The sequence below is a fragment of the Lepus europaeus genome, chromosome 6 (genome assembly GCF_033115175.1).
Source record: "Lepus europaeus isolate LE1 chromosome 6, mLepTim1.pri, whole genome shotgun sequence".
NCBI lineage: Eukaryota > Metazoa > Chordata > Mammalia > Lagomorpha > Leporidae > Lepus > Lepus europaeus.
Genome location: NC_084832.1, coordinates 55,247,792 through 55,272,356, shown reverse-complemented (window position 1 = coordinate 55,272,356; position 24,565 = coordinate 55,247,792). Strand labels below are relative to the sequence as shown.

Sequence of the window (24,565 nt, the reverse complement as noted above, 5' to 3'; positions counted from 1 at the left end):
CAACAAAAAAATTTTCATGGTACCTCGTTTGCTTTATGTTTTATTTACATGTGGCATTTGTTGCTTTTTTTGAAAAAAAAAAAAAACACAAATTGTCATAAAATTTGGCATTTGGGTATCAATGTCACAAGTATAACACCAAGGTCTAAAGTTCACCTCTTAAGTAGTCTTACTCTTATAGGTACGCAAATACAATGGCAGCCTTACGTTTTACTATGAAAAAATAGAAAGGTAGCTTGAAAAGACATCTTAGAACTCTTCTAAAGAAAGGGCTACTCATATTTTAAAAGTAGTTTTAATTTTCCTATTGACATGATCAAACTGGCCATAAGATTTTTTTAAAGTTATACAAGTGTCTTTTTTTTTTTCCAGTAGACAATCACCAACATTTTATTGAACAATTTTCATGTATTTCATATATAGAGATTCAGGAACATAGTGGCACTTCCCCCCTTACCCTCCCTCCTGCCCATGCTCCAGCCCTCCCTCTCCCTCCCTCTCATGTTCTCACTCTTAATTTTTGCGATGCTCTATTTTCTTCTCTTTTTTTGAGACATTAGACCTCAATTTAATACATTAAAAGAAAATAAGTCCTTGAGAACAAGTTTTATCATTAATTAAGAAAGCACCTAAGAAAACATGCAATGGAATGAGACATTTAGGCATAACTAAAACTTATGGGACATAAGAATATCATCCACTTAATACACTAAAATAAATTCTTGAGAACAAATTTTATTGTTAAATATAATATCATATCTCCTCTTTGAGGAGACAGAGGTCCTTCATGGGAAATTAGTGCACAGTGCATCCTGTTGTTAATTTTAACAATTAGCACTCTTATGTATGATCACCAAAACCTCCCGACATGAGCTGCCAAGGCTACGGAAGCCTTTGAATCCACAAACTCCATCAGTATTTAGACAAGGCCATAAACAAAGTGAAAGTTCTCTCCTCCCTTTGGAGAAAGGAACCTCTTTGATGACTACTGTTTTCCACTAGGGTCTCACCTGTCAAGGTCCTTCATGTGGGACATTTTTTACCACAGTGTCATGGCTTTCCATGCCTAAAATACTCTCGTGGGCTTTTCAGCCAGAGCAGAATGCCTTAGGGGCTGATTCTGAGGTTGGAGTATTTCTTAAAGTGATTGTCATTCTATGAGTTTGCTGTATGGACTGCTTCCCATGTTGTAGCATTCACTCCTTTTTAATTCTATCTATTATTATTGCCAGACTTAATTCTATTTATACGAATGATCTATTTTCAGTATACTTAATGATAGTATAGTTGACCCTACTCTAATTAAAATAGTTCAACAAATAGTATGAGGAGAAAACAAAGAAAAAATAAAAAACACAGTTCCTCAATAGAAGAGACAAGGGCTATAAACAATCATCGATTCTCAAAATGTCCATTTCACTCCAATACATTACATTTCAGGTCCTCTATTAGCTACCTCAGATCAGGAAAAAAAATTGTGTCTTTTCAGGAGTGGATAATTTCAATAAGTATAATGGTTTCCAGATGCAATCATCTTGTTTTTTTTATGGATGAGTAGTACTCTAATGTATATATACAATATATGTGTACATATATAATACATGTAGGTATGCAATAGTTTCTTTATCCAGTCAAAAGTTGATGGACATCTTAGCTATTGTGAAGTGTGCTGCAATGAACATGGAAGTATAGATAACTTTCATATACTGATTTCTTTTGGCTTGGGTAAATTCCCAGGAGTGGGATGACTGGATCATATGGTAGGTCTATATTCAAATTTCTGAGGTATGCCCATACTGTCTTCCACAGTGGCTGCACCACTTTACATTAACACCAGCTGTGGACCAGGGTACCTTTTTCCACACATCCTCACCAGCACTTGTCATTTGTTGATTTCTGTATGAGAACCATTCTAACTGGAGTGAGGTGAAACCTCACCATGATTTTGATTTGTATTTCCCTGATGGCTAGAGATACTGAGCATGTTCTTTTAAAAAAAAAAAAAAAGATTTATTTTATTTATTTGAAAGAGTTATAGAGAGAGGTAGAGACAGAGAGAGATCTTCCATCCACTGGTTCACCCCCAAGATGGCTGCAGTGGCCAGTGCTGTACTGATCCGAAGCCAGGACCCAGGAGCTTCTTCCAGGTCTCCTACATGGGTGCAGGGGCCCAAGGACCTGGGCCATCTTCTACTGCTTTCCCAAGCCATAACAGAGGGCTGGATCAGAAGAGGAGCAGCTGGAACTAGAACTGGCGCTCATACGGGATGCCGGCACTTCAGGCCAGGGCTTTAACCCACTACACCACAGCACTGGCCCTGAGCATGTTCTTAAGTGTCTGTTGCCCATTTTAACTTTCCTCTTTTAAAAATGCCTATTCAAGTCCTTTGCCTCTGAACTGGATTGTTTGTTTTGTTGTTGTTGAATTTCTTAAGCTCTTTATAGATTCTGGATGTTAAGCACTTATCAGTTGTGTAGTTTGCAAATATCTTCTCCAGTTCTGTCAGTCGCCTTGTCACTTTCCTGAGTGTTTCTTTTGCAGTGCAGAAGCTTCTCAGCTTGATGTAATCCAGTTGTCAATTTTGACTTTGATTGCCTGTGCTTCTGGGGTCTTTTTTAAGACACCATTGCCTATGTCAGTGCCTTGCAAAGTTTCCCCGATGTTCTCCAATGATTTGATGGTATCTGGTTACAGGTTTAGGTCTTTGCTCCATTTTGAGTGGATTTTCGTGTAAGGTGTATAGTAGGGATCTAGTTTCATACTTCTGCACATAGAGATCCAGTTTCTCCAGCACCATTTGTTAAAGAAACTGTCATTGCTCTAGGGATTGATTTTGGCTCCTTTGTCAAAATAAGTTGGTTTTAGATGCAAGGATTGATTTCTGGAGCTTCTTAAATAGCAAATGTTTGAGTGAACATCCTTGTCTGGTTCTGGATCTTAGGGGAAATGCTTCCAGCTTTTCTCCATTCAGTGGGATGCTGGCTGTGGGTTTGTCATAAATTGCCTTGATTATGTTGAGGAATGTTCCTTCTTTACTCAATTTGTTTAAGGTTTTCATCATGAAAGAATGCTGTATTTTTTTGTTTCTGTTTTTCAAAATAATTTATTGCATCATATTTGGTACCTTAAGTTTGACAGCAAAAAAGAAACTACATTTGTAATTATAGGAAAAAGAAGCCAGTCTGTTATTGAAAAAAAAAAATCTTGGGCCCTTTAAAATTACAAAGTCTTGAGCTCACCTGAAACATCTGAGCAAGAATTATATTCTTAGAAATGTAGGGCTTCACATATTATTAACCTGTGGCACTGTGGAAAAATTCCAGAGGTATGTAAACTGTGGCACTTTTTTTTTCCTGCATATCGTGAATAAGGCCTGCTAAGGTTTTTAACTATTAGTCTCTTGATTAGTCATAGAATGGTAGTCAGGAGTTCTGCTCTTTAAATTCAAGCCATGGTAGTTTTTTTTTTTCACTCTTGAGTGAAAAATTCATGCTTGCTAATCAGTTGATCCCACATCACAGTGCATTTGGTTCTTGCATTACAGTTTTAACAAGTTTGGCCAAAACAATGCTGAGAGGGTTTGCATTGTTATTTTAGTTCTCCAAGTTTTAGTTAAAATTGGGATCATTCCATCTGGTTCCTTCAGTTAAAAATTGTGGTACAATAACACTGAACTGATCATACACAGTGAATTTTAGAAACACAACAAGCATATTAAACACCTTCTAGGTTTCCTATAATTCTGTTTGGTATCTAAATGTCCAGTTTCTACAACAGCAAGCATGTGTTGTAGATTTCTCTGTAAATAATGATTCATATTACATACTTTCTACTGTCAGAATCAACCCTGTAAAAAATTATTTGTCATATGCTTTCTCTGCATCTATTGAAATAACCGTATGGTTTTTGTTCTTCAGTTTGTTAATGTGATATATCACATTGATTGCTTTGCAAATGTTGAACCATCCCTGCATACCAGGGATAAATCCCACTTGGTCCAGATGAATGATCTTTCTGATTTGTTGTTGGATTTGCTTAGCTAATATTTTGTTGAGGTTTCTCATGTCTATGTTCATCAGGGATATTGGTCTGTAGTTCTTTTTCTTGCATCTTTTTCTGGCTTGGGTTCTGCATGCTTCATAGAAGGAGTTTGGGAGGATTCCCTCCCTTTCAGTTGTTTTGAATAGCTTGAGAAGAATTGGAGTTAGTTCTTTTTTTTTTTTTTAGATTTTTTTAAAAATTTATTTGAAAGAGGTAGAGAGAGAAAGAGAAAGATCTTCCATTTGCTGTTTCACTCCCCAAATGGCTGCAACAGCTGGAGATGAGCTGATCATTCAGGAGCATTGTGTTTACATATGATCTAGAGATTCTTGAGTTGCTGATTTCTATATTTATTCCATTGAGGTTAGAGAAGATGCATGGTATGATTTCAATATTTTTGAATTTGCTGAGACTTGCTTAATGGCCTAGACTGTGATCAATCCTAGAGAAAGTTCCATGCACTGATGAGAAGAATGTGTATTCTGCCACTTTGGGGTGAAAGCTTCTGTAGATATCCATTAGGTCCATTTGGATTACAGTGTCAATGATCTGTTGTTTCCTTGCTAATTTTCTGTCTAGTTGATCTGTCCATTGCTGAAAGTGGGTATTGAATTCCCATTACTATTGTATTGGAGTCTATGTATCCCTTTAGATCCATTAACATTTCTTTTAATAGCCAGGCACTCCATAACTAGGTGCATATACACTTATTATATTCACATCTTCCTGTTGAATTGATCCATTAATCATACATAGTGTCCTTCTTGGTCTATTATAACATCTTTATGTTAAAGTTTATGTTGTTTGATATTAGGATGATAACACCAGCTCTTTTTTGGTTTCTGTTAATGTGGACTATCTTTTTCTATCCTTTCACTTTCAGTCTCCATGTGTCTTTATTGGTGAGATGTGTATCTTGTGGGCAGCAAATAGATAGGCCTTGTTTTTTAATCTGTTCAGCCTGTCTATATCTTTTAACTAAACAGTTGAGGCCATTTACATTCAAGGTGACTATTGATAAGTTACTACTTGACCCTGCCATTTTTCCATAAATTTTTCTGTTGTTTACTTTGAATGTCTTTTATAAGAATGATTTTCTGCCTTCTTATTCTTTCATAATGATGGCTATCTTTCTGTGTTTCTGTGTGTAGTATATTCTTATGCATCTTTTGTAAGACTGGATGAGTGGTGACAAATTCTTTCAATTTCTGTTTGTTTTGGAAGCTCTTTATTTCACCTTCATTCATAAAGAGTTTTGCAGGGTATAGTATTCTGGGTTAACAGTTTTTTCTTCTTAAAACGTGGACTATATTTCACCATTCCCTTTTAGCTTCTAAGGTTTTTGCTGAGAACTCAGCTGTAAGTCTAATTGGAGATCTTCTGAGAGTAATTGATATTTTTTAAAAGATTTATTTATATATTTGAAAGAGTTACACAGAAAGGGAAGGAAAGGCAGAGAGAGAGAGAGAGAGAGAGAGAGAGGTCTTCCATTCACTGGTTCAACCCCTAATTGGCCACAACAGCCAGAGCTGCACCAATCCAAAGCCAAGAGCCAGGAGCTTTTTCCAGGTCTCCCACACAGGTACAGGGACCCATGCACTTGGACTATCTTCCACTGCTTTCCCAGGCCATAGCAGAGAGCCAGATAGCAGAGCAGCCGAGACTTGAACTGGCGCCGACATGGGATGCCGGCACTGCAGACTATGGCTTTACCCACTCCACCATGGCACTAGCCCCTTGACATTTTTCTCATGCACATTTTAGAATATTTTCTTTATGTTTTACTGTGGAAAATTTGACTACTATGTGCCATGTCAAAGATTTTTTTCTGTTCCTATTAGGAGTTCTATGTGCTTTTTGTACTTGGTTGTCCCTTACTTTCTCCAAATTGGGGATGTTTTCCCTAATTATTTCACTAAATATGCCTTCTAGTCCATTCGTTCTTTCCACACCTTCAGGAAGGTGAATGTTAGGTCATTTGATAGTATCCCATAAATCTCCAACACCATTTTTAAGTTTTCTATTTTCTTCTTGGTTTTGTTTGTTTGTTTGTTTGTTTGTTTTGTCTGAATTTAAGATTTCCTGATTTGTCTTCTAGTTCGGATATTCTTTTTTCTTCCTTGCCAAGTCCGCTGTTAAGGCTATCCACTGCATTTTTTATTTGATCTTTTGAAGTCTTCATTTCTAACATTTCATTTTGATTTCTCTTTGAAATCTCAATTTCATGGGAAAAACTTTCATTCATATCCTGTATGGGTTTTTTTAGTTCGTGGATTTGCTTCTGATTGCTTTTGAGTAATCATAAGGTTAATTTTTTGAATTTCATTTCCAGCCTTTCCTCAGTCTCTTCATGTTCGCATTCTAATATTGAAATGTTATATTCATTGAGGGGGTGAGGGGTCGTGTTGTCTTCCTTATTGTTTCTTGAATTTCTGAATTTGTTTTTAGGCATTGGTGGAATTGATTGTTTTTACTCTGAAAGCTTTTATCTTTGAGCTATGCTTCTGTGGCTTAGTGGAATGTCTGTGCAGTGAATACCAAGAGATGTGTGATGGGTGTGGCCAGGGAGCTCTGGTCAGTGCTGGAAGGGCCGGTGTCAGTATCCAGGGTAACATACAAGTTGGACGTGGTAGATCTCAATACCCAGCTACACCCTGCACCTTCTCATTTAACCACCGAGTTCCCAGGGTCTCAGCACACAAGGATTCCACAGTCGCCAGTTTCAGAGGTTTCCCTTCACCCTGCCAGCCTGATGTTCTCTGAAACAGCTCCACCTAGGCATCTTTTCCTTGGGCGGCTTCAGGTGCCCCTCTGTCCCACCTGGCTGCCCAGCCACCTCCCTGCCAGGCTCAAAGTCAGTGGGGACTGTGGACCTTTCCCTCTGCTAGAATCTCTGAATCACATGCACACACAAGAGCCACTGGCCAAATGTTGCTGCCTGCCCGCCACTGCCACCAGCTCTGCCAGTTAGGCATCTCATCCCAACTGCTGTGCATGCACACAGAGGCTGCTAACATCAGCTTGGCCCACTATTAATACTTTTGAAGATCCTGATCTAAAAGAGGGTCAGGTAAATACTAGAAAGTAGATTTAAGAAACTAAAATGGATTTCCCTAATCCCAGCTGAAATGTTCCAAGTCCTAGAAAGCAACTCTTCGTTGTTGTAAGTGACCTGAGATGATCTGGTTTGCACATCTAGAGATGGCAAATTAATGGATTGGACCTGAATGTTTAATACATACACTTGCTTTATGAACAGAAATTTATTGAACAGTGCTCTTGTGTTAGAATTTTCATTAAACAGAACATCAGTTTATTTCCTCACTGACTATAAAATGTGTTGCATTTACTCTAGGGACACCACAGTACAAACTCTTACTCTTCAGCCTTCTGTTAAAGATGGACTTATTGTGTATGAAGACTCACCTTTGGTTAGTAATCCATTAAAATGAATATTTTCAAGTGTATTTTTTGAATGATAGTCGTATTTCAGCTTTTGTGGGGTGGGTGTAGGAGACAGAATCTCCTCTAAATTTGAATATATTTTAGTCTAACAAATGTGTATCATTTTAGGGGTGAAGATTTAAATGCAAATTATTGAGAAAATCACATATTTTCTTATCCTGCTCTCTTTTCAGAGTGAAAAATTTAGGGAATGACAGAAATCCTCTATTGATTTCTTTTCTGTTCTAGAATTTTTTTCCTTATTTCCAAATATGTAGAGTTTGAAATTAAGTAATACTCGTAGAAAACAGTTTGATTTGTATTTATTTATTTGAAAGGTTAAGAGATTGAAAGGGAGAGAAAGACAGGCAGAGAGTTCCCAATTCTAGCTCACTCCCCAAATGCCTGCAATTGCCAATGCTAGGCCAGGTCTCCCACGTCAGTGGGAGCGTCACCTGCTACAAGAAAAGCTGGCAATAGAAGCAGAACCGGGGAGAGGGAGAACTGGCACTGTGACATAGCTGGTAAAGCCTCTGCCTACGACCAGCATCCCATATGGGTACTGGTTCGAGTCCCGGCTGTCCCCACTTCCAATCCAGCTCTCTACTATGGCCTTGGAAAGCAGTAGAAGATGGCTCAATTCCTTGGGCTCCTGCACCCATGTGGGAGACCTGGAAGAAGCTCCTGGCTCCTGGCTTTGGATTGGCCCAGCTGCGGCCATTTGGGGAGTGAACCAGTGGTTGGAAGATCTTTCTCTCTGTTCTCTCTCTCTCTCTCTCTCTCTCTCTCTCTAACTCTCTAACTCAACCTCTCAAGTAAATAAAATCTTTAAAAAAAAAATAGAAAGAAATAAAAGAAGAAGAAGAGCTGAGCTTGACCTCAGACACTCTGAAATGGGATCCAACTCTCCCAAGTGTTATCTTTTTTTTTTTTTTTTTTTGGACAGGCAGTGTGGACAGTGAGAGAGAGAGACAGAGAGAAAGGTCTTCCTTTTGCCGTTGGTTCACCCTCCCATGTACCTTCTCTGCTTAGGTAATTTCATAATTTTGAGTTCAGACATGATAGTAATGAAGCCTGGAGTTACCATTTAAATTATTTAATGGGGCAGTAATATGCAGTGTGGACCAAAAAGGAATTAGTATAATAATTTGGTTTAAAAGTAGTTTGGGGACTAGTGTTTAGGGTGACAGTTAAGATAACACTTGGGGCTGGCGCCGCGGCTCAATAGGATAATCCTCCGCCTGCAGCACCGGCACCCCGGGTTCTAGTCCCAGTTGGAGCGCCGGATTCTGTCCCGGTTGCTCCTCTTCCAGTCCAGCTCTCTGCTGTGGCCTGGGAGTGCAGTGGAGGATGGCCCAAGTCCTTGGGTCCAGCACCCACATGGGAGACCAGGAGAAGCACCTGGCTCCTGGCTTCGGATCAGCGTGGTACGCCGGCTGCAGCACACCAGCTGCAGCGGCCATTGTGGGGTGAACCAACGGAAAAGGAAGACCTGTCTCTCTGTCTCTCTCTCTCTCTCTCTCTCACTGTCCATTCTGCCTGTCAAAAAAAAAAAAAGGCTTAAAAAATTTATTTTGATTCAAAAATATCTAAAATCCATGCATAGTTTTTCATAATATGAATTTTTGATGCATGTTTTGGGAATTCCTCATATTTCTTGGTCTGACAATGAAGCCCTTAGTTGTAGAGACTCATTTTTATCTCTTCTCTCTTTTCTCATATTTGCCTCCTCTGTTTCAGCCAGCATGAACTGCTCATATTCACTTTTCCCTTATGTGTGTCCTAGGGTCTCTTGAGTTTGACCTTTGATTCTCTTCCTCTTGAATGCCCACCTCTTCAGCACTATCCATCCTGATTTCATAAAATTGTAGACAGTTTAAAGAGCTATATCAAATACAATATTCTGATATCTGTGATGGGAACACAATGCACTTTAATTTCTCTGTTTGTTTTAGTTATTTTAAATCTTCCCAACTCTAGGGCATGAACTGCTGTTGGGCAATTGGGCATTACTATCATAGGAGTAACTCTATTACTAAAGTGAGAGAAAGAAGTATAGAGCAGGCCATTTAATAACTGTGTGAAACTTCTGGTAAAGGTCCATTAATTATGTTTCAAGCCTCTTTGGGTGTGTGATTGAATATCCGTAATTTAAATAAGACCAGCTGTTATAAATTCGATGCAGCAACTGATGAAGTTTTAATAATGACTGCTTTCATTTTTTTGTCTATAATAAACTTTCTGTCTCCAGGTTAAAGCAGTAAAGATGGGTCATATTCTGGTAGTAGATGAGGCAGATAAAGCCCCAACAAATGTCACTTGTATTTTAAAAACTCTGGTAGAAAATGGAGAAATGATTCTAGCAGATGGAAGACGCATTGTTGCAAGTGAGTATAATTAGACAATGCTTCCTTTAATGCATGCAATTTTTACATCTCTCATATCAAATCATAAGCTTAGTAGGCTGAAAGTGAAAGCTTGATATAACTTTTTTTTTTTTTTTTTGACAGGCCGAGTGGACAGTGAGAGAGAGACAGAGAGAAAGGTCTTCCTTTTGCCGTTGGTTCACCCTCCAATGGCCGGCGCCGGCGCACTGCGCTGATCCGATGGCAGGAGCCAGGTGCTTCTCCTGGTCTCCCATGGGGTGCAGGGCCCAAGCACTTGGGCCATCCTCCAGTGCACTCCCTGGCCACAGCAGAGAGCTGGCCTGGAAGAGGGGCAACCGGGACAGGATCGGTGCCCCGACCGGGACTAGAACCTGGTGTGCCGGCGCCGCAAGGTGGAGGATTAGCCTATTGAGCCGCGGCGCCAGCCTTGATATAACTTAAATTGTCTTTCTTGCCAATCATTTGTAAAAATTGATACATCTAATTCTAGCTATGTCAGTTTACTTTTTATAGCCAGAGAAATTCTGAAAATTTCAGTAGTAGTCATTGGAGAAATCAGCTTCATATTTTCAACTCTGAGAATAGCAATGTGCAATCCATATACTGTTCTCTCAATTATTTGTGTGTGATTTATTTTCCTTCTTTGTTATCTGGAGGTTTTTTTTTGTTGTTGTTGTTGTTTTTTAACTCAGGGATATTTCTATTGCCCGCAGTATTAACACCTATTTTATTGTTAGGTTGGTATAAATAAAAAAAAAACAATTTTTGGACATTTTATTTACATATATAGTTTATGTATATTTTATAGATACATATATAATTTGTGTGTGAATACATACATCTATTCATACATTACACACACACTTCTATCTGAGAAATAAGTTATCTTCTATTTTGAATTGTCCCTACCTACCCTTTTATTGTTTATTAGGAAAAAATATAGATGAATCTTATCAGTGTATTTAACCTACAAGGAAAAATTGAGTTTGTCTAATGCAGTGTGAGAACATTTTGTAGTTTGCAATTTCAGTTTTTTGTGTCCTGAAAAATATTTGAAAATCTATTTCTAGCTGTTCCAAATATGTAGCCAACAGTATGGTAACCAAACAAGTTGAGGCTAATAACTAATATCTTTATTATCCAAAGAAAGCATGTAAAGAAGACCCCATTAAAAAGGTACAAATGCATCATCACAAAAGTCTTCTCCTTTGACATCATTACGAGATTGCCATGTCTGAGCCTGAACTCAGTACTAATAAAAGTCATCCAATATTTCACTTTCCCCAGGACTTTATGAGAAAATGAGAATTTGCATTATCCTGAATACTATCCCTTAAAAAGGTCATGCCGACTCTCAGCAGGCATTATGAGAGCAGCAAAATGGAAAGAAAGAATTGCTCACAGTTATGGCGTGACTATCCCTTGTTATTTGCCACTACTGAAATTAATAAAGACCAAATATTATAACTGTTGGTTGTATTAGGATGTGAATATGTGGCCTGTTGAAGGTTATTTTTTGGTATCATGAAAACATTATGAGTGTAGATTCTTACAGACTCATCTCAAATAAAACTCCAGGTGTTTCACAGCTATCTTGTTTAAAGATGGACAGCCAAAGGCTGTAGTTTAAATAAACCCAGATGGCAAATAGTTCTTCTTAAAATAACCATAATAAAAATAAAGATTTTACTCTGTCAAATTGTTGTCTAACCTAGCTGTTCTATCTGGAATGTATACTACCCAGTCGATTGCAGGATTCAATTTCTTTAATGCCTTAAACATAGGCCCAGAGAAAACTGTAGTCAATTTGAGATCACTTATTTTAATATCTGTGGTAAATGTTCCTTGATTGGAAATAAGACACTGCTGAGTTAACTAGGTTTTTGATACCTTTTTTAGGTACTGAGGTTGCAGGGTTCATGATGTAAACAGGAACTGCTCCTTAGCTAGACAGGGGCAGGATCTATATATAGGGATACAATTGCTGATTTGATGAATATGAAACAATATTTATATTATGCCTTGGATGTTTTTTATCTCTTATTGGCAATTTTGTTTTTACTTTTTAGAGAAATGACATCTCAAGCCAGGTTAAAGTAATGAAAGATAACTTTTGGACAAGTTTGCTTTTTTGATGTATGTTGAATTTCCGTAAATATGCGAACTCTTATACAATGCAGTATGGGCTTTATCAGTATTCTATTCTTGAGTAACCTTTCTCAAGAAAGTTAGTTTTTCTACAACCAAGTTTATCACAGTTATCTTAGAGCTCTTATAATTGAGTAGTGTGACTACTTTTGTTATATTAAGGGTTATAACTTAACATTCTTAAGAATGATTAAATGTCAATTAAGAATAAATAGACATGTTATTTTTCAGATTCTGCCAATGTAAATGGAAGAGAAAATGTTGTAGTGATTCATCCAGACTTCAGAATGATTGTTCTTGCCAACAGACCTGGATTTCCTTTCTTAGGCAACGATTTCTTCGGTACCTTAGGTAAAAACAGTAACTATAATAATAACAACTAACAATAATACAAGCCTTGTGAGGTTATCATGACTATCATTGGACGCTTTTCTTGTGCTGTCTCGCCATTATAACCACCCTGTGGGAGTATCTGTTATTCCTGTTTTAGAGAAGGCAAACATCTGATCATCAATCAGCAAGATTCACTTTTTTCTGTGTTCACTGTGGTGGAGCTCAGCTTCACTTCCAAGTCTGTCTGATGCAAGCGCCTTTTTTATTAAGCAAATGCACTCTCTTTTGTTGTTAAGGACTCCCTGGAGTAAAACACAAAGTAAGAAATGATCTTTAGCATTTGTTTTGCCACATCCTCTAACTATATGGGTGGAAGGGGACTGGTTCACAATGATTGGAGAGGCCCCAAGTAAGGTTAATCATCAGAAGTCTTTAAGAAGGCTTCTCTTACCTCTAAGGCAGTACGAGAGTACTTCAGAGAGTTTATGGGAAATGGAATTGAAAGATAAGTTTATTGTGATAAAGAGTTCTCAAAAAGATCTTGGAAAATGTGTATTTTTTTAAAAACCTGCATCAATCATTCCATTCCAGCCACTGTGCTCTCCTGCCTCTTCCATCCACATGCGGGTGTGCTTGCCTAGGGCAATTGCGTTGGATGCACCTGCTCCCTGGACTTGCTCCTCCCCAAGATGTCTATATTTGCTCAGCCATTACCTGCTCAGTGATGCCTGCCTGACCTTCCCTACTTACCTCTTCTGCTGCACCATACAGGCTTTTCTTCTGTCTTCAAAACACATATTTTCTAATATTTACACTTAACAATTGTTATCTCCCTATGCTAGAATATAAATTCCATGAACATCAAGAACTTTTTTTTAAAATCACCACAAAATATAAAATACCTTGGTTAGTACTGACAGATTGAAAAAATTTCATAATTATTTGATGACTGCATGAGTGAGAGGTCAATTATATTTTTATTTTAGCATCAGATTTCATTTTTAGCAAAAAAGACAAAAGACTATTCCTTATGTTTATATTTGAAAAGCTCTAGTCCCTGAGATAGATATTTCAAAATATGGCTTTCATTGTATTCAATTACTCTTAAACACACACACAAACACACACACACATTTGTTCTAATTCTTTCTAAATCAAAGTAAGATCTTATTGCTACCTGATTAGATGTCCTCTTTTTCTAAAATGAACATACCAAATAATGTGAGTGTTTACTTAACTTCCTTTGGTCCCTGACTACTTAGATAATGAGTCAATAGAATTATATGCAGTTTTTACATGAGTAATTCATCCTTCTTTTGAGCATAGATTATGTTCTCGCAGTACATTCTCAATTGCCAGAATTACAGATGAACCCTTTCGTGTTTCCTTTTCTTGATTGTAATTTAGGCAATGTCTCTGTACGTTTGTTTTTCCAGTACTAGCCTCTAAGCTATATTCCAGCAATCTGCACAGAATATGACTATAAATTGTCTGTAGAGTGATGATACTAATGCCTCCTTTTTTGGTATACATTTATATGCAATAGATGTATATCATTTCTGAAGATATTCAAGGATTGTTAAAAAGGCAGTCTCAGAGCCATACAAAGAATATATTTGCATTCATGAAAAGGAATAATTCACCAAAACTGTATTTATTTACATATATGCATTTTTGTTTTTAAGAAATACTAGTACATGTCTGAAAAAATAAGTACACTGGACTGTTAACACTGGGTGCCTGTTATGGGGGGAATAGATTTTGGCAGAGAGACATTAAGAAGACATCAACTTTTTTATTTTGGTATTTTAGAATTTCCCATCGAGTCTCTATGAGTATTCAAGTATCTTATAATGTTTAACAGAAATAAATCCATGCAACTTTCTTTTGCTTCAGTCATGTGTTTTCTCCTCTGGATGGGCTTTCTGCACTTAGCTGAGCAACCAGCAGCTCTCTAAACGACCATTCCATTTTCTCCTGTTGTATCAGAGTGGGCAAGTTGCACGCTGATACACATCTCTTTCTTTCCTTCAGGTGATATTTTTAGCTGTCATGCAATTGATAACCCCAAACCCCACTCAGAGCTTGAGATGCTCAAACAGTATGGACCAAATGTGCCTGAGCCCATCCTTCGGAAGCTCGTGGCTGCCTTTGGAGAGTTGAGGAGTTTGGCTGACCAGGGGATCATCAATTATCCTTACTCGACCAGGGAAGTTGTCAACATCGTGAAACACTTACAGGTATGGCAGACACGTGGGTGCAGAGACTTGGAAGCAGCCATCAATCTCTCCTTCTCAGACTGCACAGTATATAACAGGTGTTTAAATTTCTATAACTATGATAATGAGTTGGATGATATGATATGAATTATCTGTAGTCTAAGTTGTGAACATGGAAGACCAATGACCAGTATCCATTTAGCTTTTATATTGGCTTTGCGAGGCTCAGTGTCTTGGTTGTAACCAAGAAGCTAGGACATTCGGCAGAGGACTTTTTTAGAAAGTGGCAAGGCAGGAGGGTGAAACCATGTGATGCGCAGGAAGCATCCTGCCCTGTTTGGCTTTGTATAACAAGCATGCAGTATCTGGGCTAAAAAAATTTTTTTGAAGTAAATGATATGGAGGCAGAAAAGGGGAGAGCCTAACAGTATTGACTATTAATTTTCTTTAATACTGCAAGGAAGTTTAGTAAGTAGACAGGAGATTGAAATCCTTTGTGATCAAATACACCATGTAGTCCACCGTGTTAAAGAAAACAAAAAAAAATAAAAATTCATCTCAAGGGTGAGCATTTGATCAGTGGCTGAGACACCACTTGAGATTCCCACATCCTGTATCAGAGCCCCTTTCAATTCCAGCTTCTTTCTAATGCACACCCTGGGTGGCAGCAGATTATGACTCAAGTACTTGGGTCTCTGGCATTCATGTGGAAGACCATGGTTGAGTTCTGGACTCTCAGCTTCAGCCTGGCCCAGTCCTGGGTATTGTGGACGATTGAGGAGTGAGTCAGTGGATGAAAAAAATCTATGTCTCTGTGTCTTAAAAACGAAAAGTAAATAAATTTTAAAATCCATGTGAATTCTACTTAGATATAAATAATGATCTCCAAGACTCCAAGGTCATGACTCTTCACCTCTGTCCCATCCCTATGCCTCCAAGAGGACCCTAGAAAGAAACACAGAAAATTAGGGGCAGAGAGATAAGGTGCTGGTCAAAGAGTACAAAATTTAGTTAGGAAGAATAAATTCCAATGATCTGTTACACAGCATGTCCACCATAAGTAATAGTAATGTAATGCATACTTCAAAATTGCTAACAGCATATACTGTAAATGTTTGTACTACAAACAAAACCTACATGTGTGAAGCAGTGGAAGTGTTAACTCTGTAATCATTCCTGATCTGTGCATATATCAAAACATCATATTATACCCCATAATAAATACAGTTATTATCTGTCAAGTTAAAAATAGATATCTGGAAAGGAAAAAAAGTATAATAGAAAGGTTTATTCTGCCTGTAAAACCATGATAAAATCCTGTTCAGCCAGCTGAGATCTCAACACCTAAGAAAATCACAACAGATCTCGAAAAGGACTGAGAGGCCACTGCTGATGTGGACCTAGCTGCACTAATGCTTGTTTTCTCTCCCTAGTCTTCCTCATTTGCCTAGTCCCTGTACTTTTTACACTTCTCTTCTCGTCCCTTGATCTTTCTAATTCATAGAATGTGACTTTTCTAAATATGTTAGTGTACATATCCAGCACTCTCCTTTATTCAGTTAACATTTTAAGTTGGCCAAACTTGTACTCAGTTTTTAATAAAATTTTAATTTCAGAATAGTTTTATACTTACAAAACAAAAATTATACAGCGAATTCCCATGTATCCTACACCCACCTTCCCACAATGTTGACATCTCACATTAATATATTTGTCACAATAAATAAACCACACCCAACTTCCCTGCCTAGTAACATCTCATGTGAGTATGACATATTTGTGGCAATAAACCACATCTAGCTTCCCCTAATTTTTTTTTTACCAAAACTTCCTCATCTCTCCCACCCCTCCAAGCCTCTTGTAATTGCAGGAGGTTTCAGAAAGCATCATCCATAACTGAGCATCAGGATCTGAGCACTGCTTTAACATTTAAGAGGAGGAACTGTTCTTCAAATTCTGGTATTAAAAAGGAAAGTATTGTTAAGCAGAAACAGGAAAAGAAAAAAATATATATATATATTTCTCTATAAATAAATATATTTCTAATATATAAATATAAAACAAATATATTCTTATATATAAATAAATATATAAAGTAAATATATATTCACAAATAAATATATTTCTCTATATACATATATATATATTCCTGTTATCTGGTTATTTGACAAGACTAGTAAATATCTGCTAAATTTCGCTTGTTCATTACTGTTTTGTTGCTTTTCTAAAAATCTATTTAATGTATATTTTATCACTTGTGTAATAAGGGAATTTTTTTTAATACAGAAATTTCCCACTGAAGGCCTCTCCAGTGTGGTTCGGAATGTGTTCGACTTTGATTCCTATAACAACGACATGAGGGAGGTTTTGATTAACACTTTACACAAATATGGGATTCCCATCGGAGCAAAACCTACCAGCGTGCAGCTGGCAAAGGAGTAAGGCACTCTCACTATTGATCAAATAATGTTGAGCATTACTCTTCTGATTCTTAAATGCTGATAATTCCTAATCTACTGTTTCACTCTACTAAACGGAGTTGGTGTGGACATTACTTTCCACAAATAAGCATTTTAAATTTATTTTACTATTTGCTGACTGGCTTTCAGTTAAATGGCATTATTTATAATGTAAATAGACTTGTAAATTGAGAATTGCAATTATTATGACTGTCCGATGATAGATGTAACACATTGAAATAAAGGGAAATATTTGTTTCTTTAACAGTCTCTGTCATTTTGTTGTACTGAGTCTCATTATTTCCTAATCTAGCGCAAAATAATTGTACAGACATCAAAATTGCCTCTATATTTTATTAAGCTATTTTTATTCATGTCACCCATATAATTTAATCTATGGTAGTTTCCTAAATTTATTAGCATATTAATTTAAGAAATATTTATTTTCTTATTTCAGCTTCATAGATGAACAAGGTAATAAGAACAAGTAGGTACACTTCACTTGGGCAAGTTGCCTACTATTCAAAATCATAGGCAATTAAATCAACCTTGGCCAGCACCGTGGCTCAATAGGCTAATCCTCTGCCTGTGGCGCCAGCACACCAGGTTCTAGTTCCAGTCGGGGCGCCAAATTCTGTCGAGGTCACTCCTCTTCCTGTCCAGCTCTCTGCTGTGGCCCGGGAGAGCAGTGGACAATGGCCCAGGTCCTTGGGCCCTGCGCCCGCATGGGAGACCAGGAGAAGCACCTGGCTCCTGGCTTCTGATCAGCATGATGCGCCGGCTGTAGCGCCTGGCTGCAGCGGCCATTGGGGGTGAACCAACGGAAGGAAGACCTTTCTCTCTGTCTCTCTCTCTCACTGTCCACTCTACCTGTCAAAAAAAAAAAAATTAACCTCAGTTAAGAATCTTGCAGATATGCTGTTTATCAGAAAGATAGTTAACAAAGTTAATTAGGAGAAATTAAGTGATAACAAATAAACTCATTGCAAAAATAGTTTTAAATATAGGTAACTTAATACTGCATATAATACCATATTTGTCTGTAACAGTAGTCAGGTATCATGAATTCACAAGACATAATAATTTTAAGGTAAATAGTCATTTCACTTGGTTTCACATAGGAGGCACTATCTTGTCTGTAGAAAAATATCTGTAAGGTACATATCAGCAAAATATAACATCCTGATTTACATAGTCCTTATTATTTATTCTTCGAAGATGTTGTAAAACAGATGCCAACAAAAATTAATTTAAGTATTCAGAATTTCTTGAAGAGAAACAAATATTTCCCTTTTGTTGTAAAAGCACAAGATGAAGTGATGTGAGAAATCATCAGTGGAAATGTTTCTTATTGAATGAGTAAATGTTTTTCAGGAGGAATGATTGGATGTGACTTGCTAATGCATATACTTTTTCATACAATAATACTTTACTGATTCGTTAGCAGTCCTGTGGGCATTTTGAAACTAAGTAATATAACAGATTATAGAGCCAGCAATTATTATGTCAGTAATGTGTCTATTAGAGAGCTTAAAAATTATTATTAATATGTGAACTTCTGTTAGTACTCATTTTTCTTCTTTTTTAAAATGTTATATTTTTATTTTCACTTGGAAATAAAATAGTTCTTTTGTCCATTAACAATTTTATAGTTTGAGTTCTAGCTTCATGGAAATTCAGCTTGTATTTTAAAATAATTTTTTTTGTATTCTTGAGGGAGAAGAAAAGAGAAAAGGGGGAAGTGAGAATAGAAGAGGGGGGAAGAGACAGGTTGGGCAGTGGGGGGAGATGGAGAGGGAGAGGGGACCCCATCCTCTGGTTCACTCCCCAGATTCCTGCAACAGCCATGGCTGGTATTCACTGAAACTAATGCAATCCAGCTTTCCCAGGCTGGTGACGGGAACTCAATTAACTGAGCCATCAGTGCTGCCTCCCAGGATCTACATTTCTGGAAATCTGGATTCAGGAGCCAGAGCTGGGAATCAAATTCAGGCACTCCAGTGTGAGATGCAAGCATCTTAACCACTGGATTAAATACCTCCAAGCAGATAGTGTGCCTGTGGGTGTGCATGTGGTGTATGTGTGTGTGCTCTCAATGTATATGTGTGCTTGTGTGTGTGTGTGTGTAGGCATTCCAGAGAGAGAGATGCATGTACATTCACTAATCTGCTTTTGTCAGTATTATAGGTAGAGATTGGGAGATTTGAGTTAACATCTGAACTCTTTGAGATTTTGGTGCAGTTTTTTTTACCCCATTTTATGTGTAAGGCAAAGAGATAGACATACTATCCACTGGTTTACTCTCCAAATGCCTGCAACTGTCGTGGCAAGGCCTGGCTAAGCCAGGAGCCCAGAACTCAATCTGGATCTCCTATATAGTTGGCCAAGTATTTAAGCCATCATCTGGTGCCTCCCAGCAGGTGCATTAGCAAGAAATAAGAATCCAAAGTGGAACCAGGACTCAAACCAGGCACTCCAATAGGGGTTGCAGGCATCCCAAGCAGAATCCTAACCTCCTGTATCACATACCAGCCCTGGAATCTGAGTTTTAAATGACAGTGTTAGAAATATATGTAGCCGGCGCCGCAGCTCACTAGGCTAATCCTCCGCCTTGCAGTGCCGGCACACCGGGTTCTAGTCCCGGTCAGGGCGCCGGATTCTGTCCCGGTTGCCCCTCTTCCAGGCCAGCTCTCTGCTGTGGCCCTGGGAGTGCAGTGGAGGATGGCCCAAGTGCTTGGGCCCTGCACCCCATGGGAGACCAGGAGAAGCACCTGGCTCCTAGCTTTGGATCAGCGCGATGCTCCGGCTGCAGCGTGCCGGCCGCAGCGGCCATTGGAGGGTGAACCAACGGTAAAGGAAGACCTTTCTCTCTGTGTCTCTCTTTCACTATCCACTCTGCCTGTCAAAAAAAAAAAAGAAATATATGTAAATTATGCACATATATATATATATATAGTATAAACTATACACAAGATCTTAAAAAGTTCATGGAAAATGCACATTTGCAAAAAATATGCATGGACTTCAAAAATTTTATACCAAGGTAAGTTTGCCTTTTAATTTTTCATGAACTTTTTGAAGTATCTTTTTTTTTTCTTTTTGACAGGCAGAGTGGACAGTGAGAGAGAGAGAGAGAAAGGTCTTCCTTTACCATTGGTTCACCCTCCAGTGGCCGCTGCGGCCGGCACACTGCGGCCGGCGCACCATGCTGATCTGAAGGCAGGAGCCAGGTGCTTCCCCTGGTCTCCCATGGGGTGCAGGGCCCAAGCACTTGGGCCATCCTCCACTGCCTTCCCGGGCCATAGCAGAGAGCTCGACAGGAAGAGGAGCGACCGGGACAGAATCCGGCGCCCTGACCAGGACTAGAACCTGGGGTGCCAGTGCCGCAGGCGGAAGATTAGCCTATTGAGCCGTGGCGCTGGCGAAGTATCTTTATATGTAACGTTTACAACAGAATTAGATCTACACATCTAGCCAAAGACTCTTAGGTATCTGCTATGGTTTTTGTATGCTATTTATATGCTACTTTCTATGCTATTTATATGCTATTTTTATGCTATCATACATACAGATACACAAATATATATATTTATATATATACATATGTGTTTATATATTTAAAAGCAAAGTTTGCCAGCTTTTCCCTCAAGAATAGAGAGAGATAGAGATAGTGTGATCATTTTCTTTGCTCCAGAAGACTTGCCCTCTACTCTGTTGATTTCTTTCTTTCCTTTTTTTTATTTAAAGTTTTATATATTTATTTGAAAGTCAGAGTTACACAGAGAGAGAAGGAGAGGCAGAGAGAGATCTTCCATCTGCTGGTTCACTCCCGAATTGGCCACAAAGGCTGGAGCTGTGGCGATCCGAAGCCAGGAGCCAGGAGCTTCTTCCAGGTCTCCCATGTGGGTGCAGGGACCCAAGGTCTTGGGCCATTTTCTACTGCTTTCCCAGGCCATAGCAGAGAGCTGGATCGGAAGTGGAGAAGCAGGGACTAGAACCGGTGCCCATATGGGATGCTGGCACTGCAGGTGGTAACTTTTACCCACTCTGCCACAGTGCCAGCTTGATTGCTTTCTTAATGCTGCTTAGTTTATTCCTAAGCCATCTCTCCTCCCAAAAGCATTTATTTCCTATTTGTCATTGACAAACTACCATTCAATTGTAATGGTTAAGTAGAATAAAAAATTTGAAGAGGTTAAAAAAATTTTATATGTAGGCTTTATGACCCGTATTTACTAAATAATAACACCTTATCTATTTCTAAAATAACAAAAAGGAAATAAGAACTCCCATGTTTCTTCCATCCAGAAATAACCATCAAGAAATCCTTCTAGACCTTTTCCTATGATTATATGCATATGTGTTATTTTATGCATTTAGAAATATTTCTTTCCAGTGATTTTCATTTTTGAGTCTTTCTTCTTAATAGAAGACATATGTCTCTTAAAACAAGTTCTTTTTTAAATGCTTCATTCCCAAGTGTCTTTGTTAAAGAAAGCTATCTAAAATGAATGTGATTTGTTTATATGAGCATACTTCAGAAAGCTTTTGAAAAAATGGAATTAAAATATCAGTGATATGTTGGTGCAAAGAAAAAACTTTTGAAATCTAAGCATAAGTTTTTCCTTAATGAACATTTTCCATGAATTTTTGAAGAACCCAGATACAACACTTCTCTCCCATTCCCACTTTTTTCTGTATTCCCTTCACTCCTTGAAATTTTGAGCTAAAGATGTTTATTCCAAACAGAATGAACAGATTTAAAAAGCATTTGAGATGCTTTTATAAATAATAAAAACATTAATATCAACACTTTGTGTCTTTCTGCATATGTTTAAATGCCATTATGTTTTTCAGATGTATAAAAACGCTCTCGCCAGACTACACATCTAAAAATGACTGTTACGTGGGACTGCACTTTAAAAGTGCCCCATCGCTGCTGAAAAAGCCCCATTGAAACCTTTGAATTAGTCCTCACGTGTCCTGTTTTATGCATCCTCTCCCTATTTGAAATTTTTATTTAAAGGAATCTTTAATGTTTTAGGAAAAGTAAGTTAACTTTGAGCTAACAAGGTCTAGGACCACATTGGCCAATGTTTTTATTAAATGTCTCTAATAAGGCCACATTTTAAACAATTTAAGAAACAGTGGTAACTGTGGACAATGTTTGTCTTTGAGAGAGGCCCAAGAAAGAAGAAAGTCGATCTCACTTGCTTTACTATCTTAGTACATATTATTATTTTGTAAATTTTAAGTGTTCATCGACTCTGTGGGCAGTGGAATTTTTTATTTTGCTATCTTATTTAAGTAAAAAATTCAGAGAAAAAGTCTATTCTGCAATTGCTATTTCTTGGAGCCCTTACCTACTATGCAACAAAGCTTAGTTCACCCTACAGTGTCCTCTCTAGGACTAGATCCTGGACACCATAACCTATGGCAAATGAGAAATCAGGTTAGTCAGGCATTTCCCTGGCATTTCAACACAATATAAGTAAATTTATATGTTTGTAGACTTGGCTTCAACGTAATCAAATGAGAGTAAACAACATATTTTTTAAGCAGCGAAAATAAAAACAGTTGGCATTTACCAAATCCTAAGTGCTCTAAACACTTTACAAATATTAACACAGCTAATCCACATAGCGATTCTGGTTTTTCTCTCTTAGACAAGTAACTTTATTCTATTTTATTATCTATTGGGTGTTAGGATTATGTGTATATAGGTTTGGATCTGTGTTAACAGATTAAGAAACTGAGGCTCAGAGGATTTTAAATACCAAGTGTTACAACTAGTAAGTGACCCAATTGCAGATTCAATCATAGGTCTATCTCAGTTCAAAACTTGACATCTTTCTGTTTATCCCACTGTTTGTAAGAGAAGAGCAATGCAATACCACGTTGGCTGACAAGGTTTCAAAGATAATGGAAACTTTGGAGTTGTCTTTCTAATTCTATTTCTTGACATTTAGGGACCTATCTCAGGCACAATGTATATATAACTTTTGCTTTAATCACTGTACGTATTATTTTCATCACAATTGTTTTCAAATTAATTTAGATTGGTCCTCTCTTGGAATCAATAGCTCTTGTTTTCAAAGATGGAGAAAGAGCAGGTGTACCTTCTGTAGATAGGGTTCCAATGGGTAAGGACACACCTTACTGGGGAGGTACTTGAGAGGACTCAGATTTGAAATACTGAATTAACTAGTCCATAATATCCTACTAACTCACGGATGCTGTGACTTACTGTCCCTAATTGGATAGGAAAGTTAATAAATAATGAATCCTCCTTATATCAGTAACCATTCATTCGTTATTTTAGTAGTACTCATGATGAAGGTGGCTAAGGCTGTGTTTTCCTGGTGAAGAGCCATCCGTGCGTCTTGACGATGTGTGCTGCAGGATTGTGTTTCATATTTATCTTTGTTTTCAGAACAGTGCCAGTTGTGTGTATTTGTGACCAGAACACCTCCATCTCCTGATTTTGCCTTTGAAATGGCTTCTATCTAGAACTGGTTTTCCGCTTTAGTTAGTACGTATGCCTTGTATTTGAACCATCAATAGCAGCTGCTCCTTCTCTAACAGAGAACAGTTATGGAGTCTTCAAAGTACCAGAAGCATCAAAAGGAACAGCCCCAGCTGGGACCTCTCTTTGGAGTAATTTCATTAGATTTCTCTTTGAAAGTAGTAGTGATTATGAATTTATGTTTATCCACATAAAGTAGAATACTCTTTGCCTACTATTTTGAGCCTCACTTCCCTTTTCCCAGACTGACTGTGATATGCTATAACTTCTTTTTATAGTCACAATTTTACAAATAAGTTCAGAGTGTTGACCATGGAGTTCTAAGGTGTGTGATTCCACTCTGCCTGATGATTTACTTTCACTACACTGAAGAGATCTTAGTTTGCAAAAACAATAAGATCTTCATTATGATATCTTAGAACTATTGTAAGTGGAATAATGGCCTTAGATTTTATATTTTCATAATCATTGCCCTATGTTCTCTTGACATACTATGAAGTAGCTTAACAGCATTCATTTGCTTTTAGCTTCTTTATATGGGGATGCAAATATATATGTATCTCCATGCTGCACAGAAGTTTTCAAGTTCTATGAATCTTTCATATCTGCCTGAAGCTGTTCCGCAGATTTGTTCTTGATTCCATAAGCATTTGTAAATGAAGTTTTATGAAAGCTGTTGCCTGACTAGATAGCAATCCCCAGGCCCCAGCTATAGCTGTCTTTTCCAAATACACCTGCAAAGAGACTGCATCCCTTGTTAAGAGTCCTCTAAGTGGAGGAAATAAGACAATTAGTCATAATACAGTGGGGAAGATTTACCATGGAAGTTTGCATCTTGCCACTGAAAATCAGAAAACCAGCAAGTTTTAAAACACACACACGCACACACATATATACACACACACAGAGTTCTAATGAAACCAGGCATTCATTCATATAAGAGACACTTGAACTCAATCACACGGTGGCCTCTGTTATATTAAAGCCACATCAGAGGGAACAAGGAA

General features: G+C 37.8%; 1 protein-coding gene across 1 annotated transcript in view; it reads left to right on the top strand.

The window, feature by feature from the left end:
• VWA8 (von Willebrand factor A domain containing 8) overlaps positions 1-24,565 on the top strand; it is a 403,863-nt gene that overhangs the window by 242,180 nt on the left and 137,118 nt on the right. The window contains exons 22-26 of the mRNA XM_062194118.1: positions 7,398-7,473; positions 9,738-9,873; positions 12,253-12,372; positions 14,389-14,594; positions 16,860-17,011. Of these exons, the coding sequence (XP_062050102.1) occupies positions 7,398-7,473; positions 9,738-9,873; positions 12,253-12,372; positions 14,389-14,594; positions 16,860-17,011 (690 nt within the window). The remainder of the gene's footprint in view (positions 1-7,397; positions 7,474-9,737; positions 9,874-12,252; positions 12,373-14,388; positions 14,595-16,859; positions 17,012-24,565) is intronic.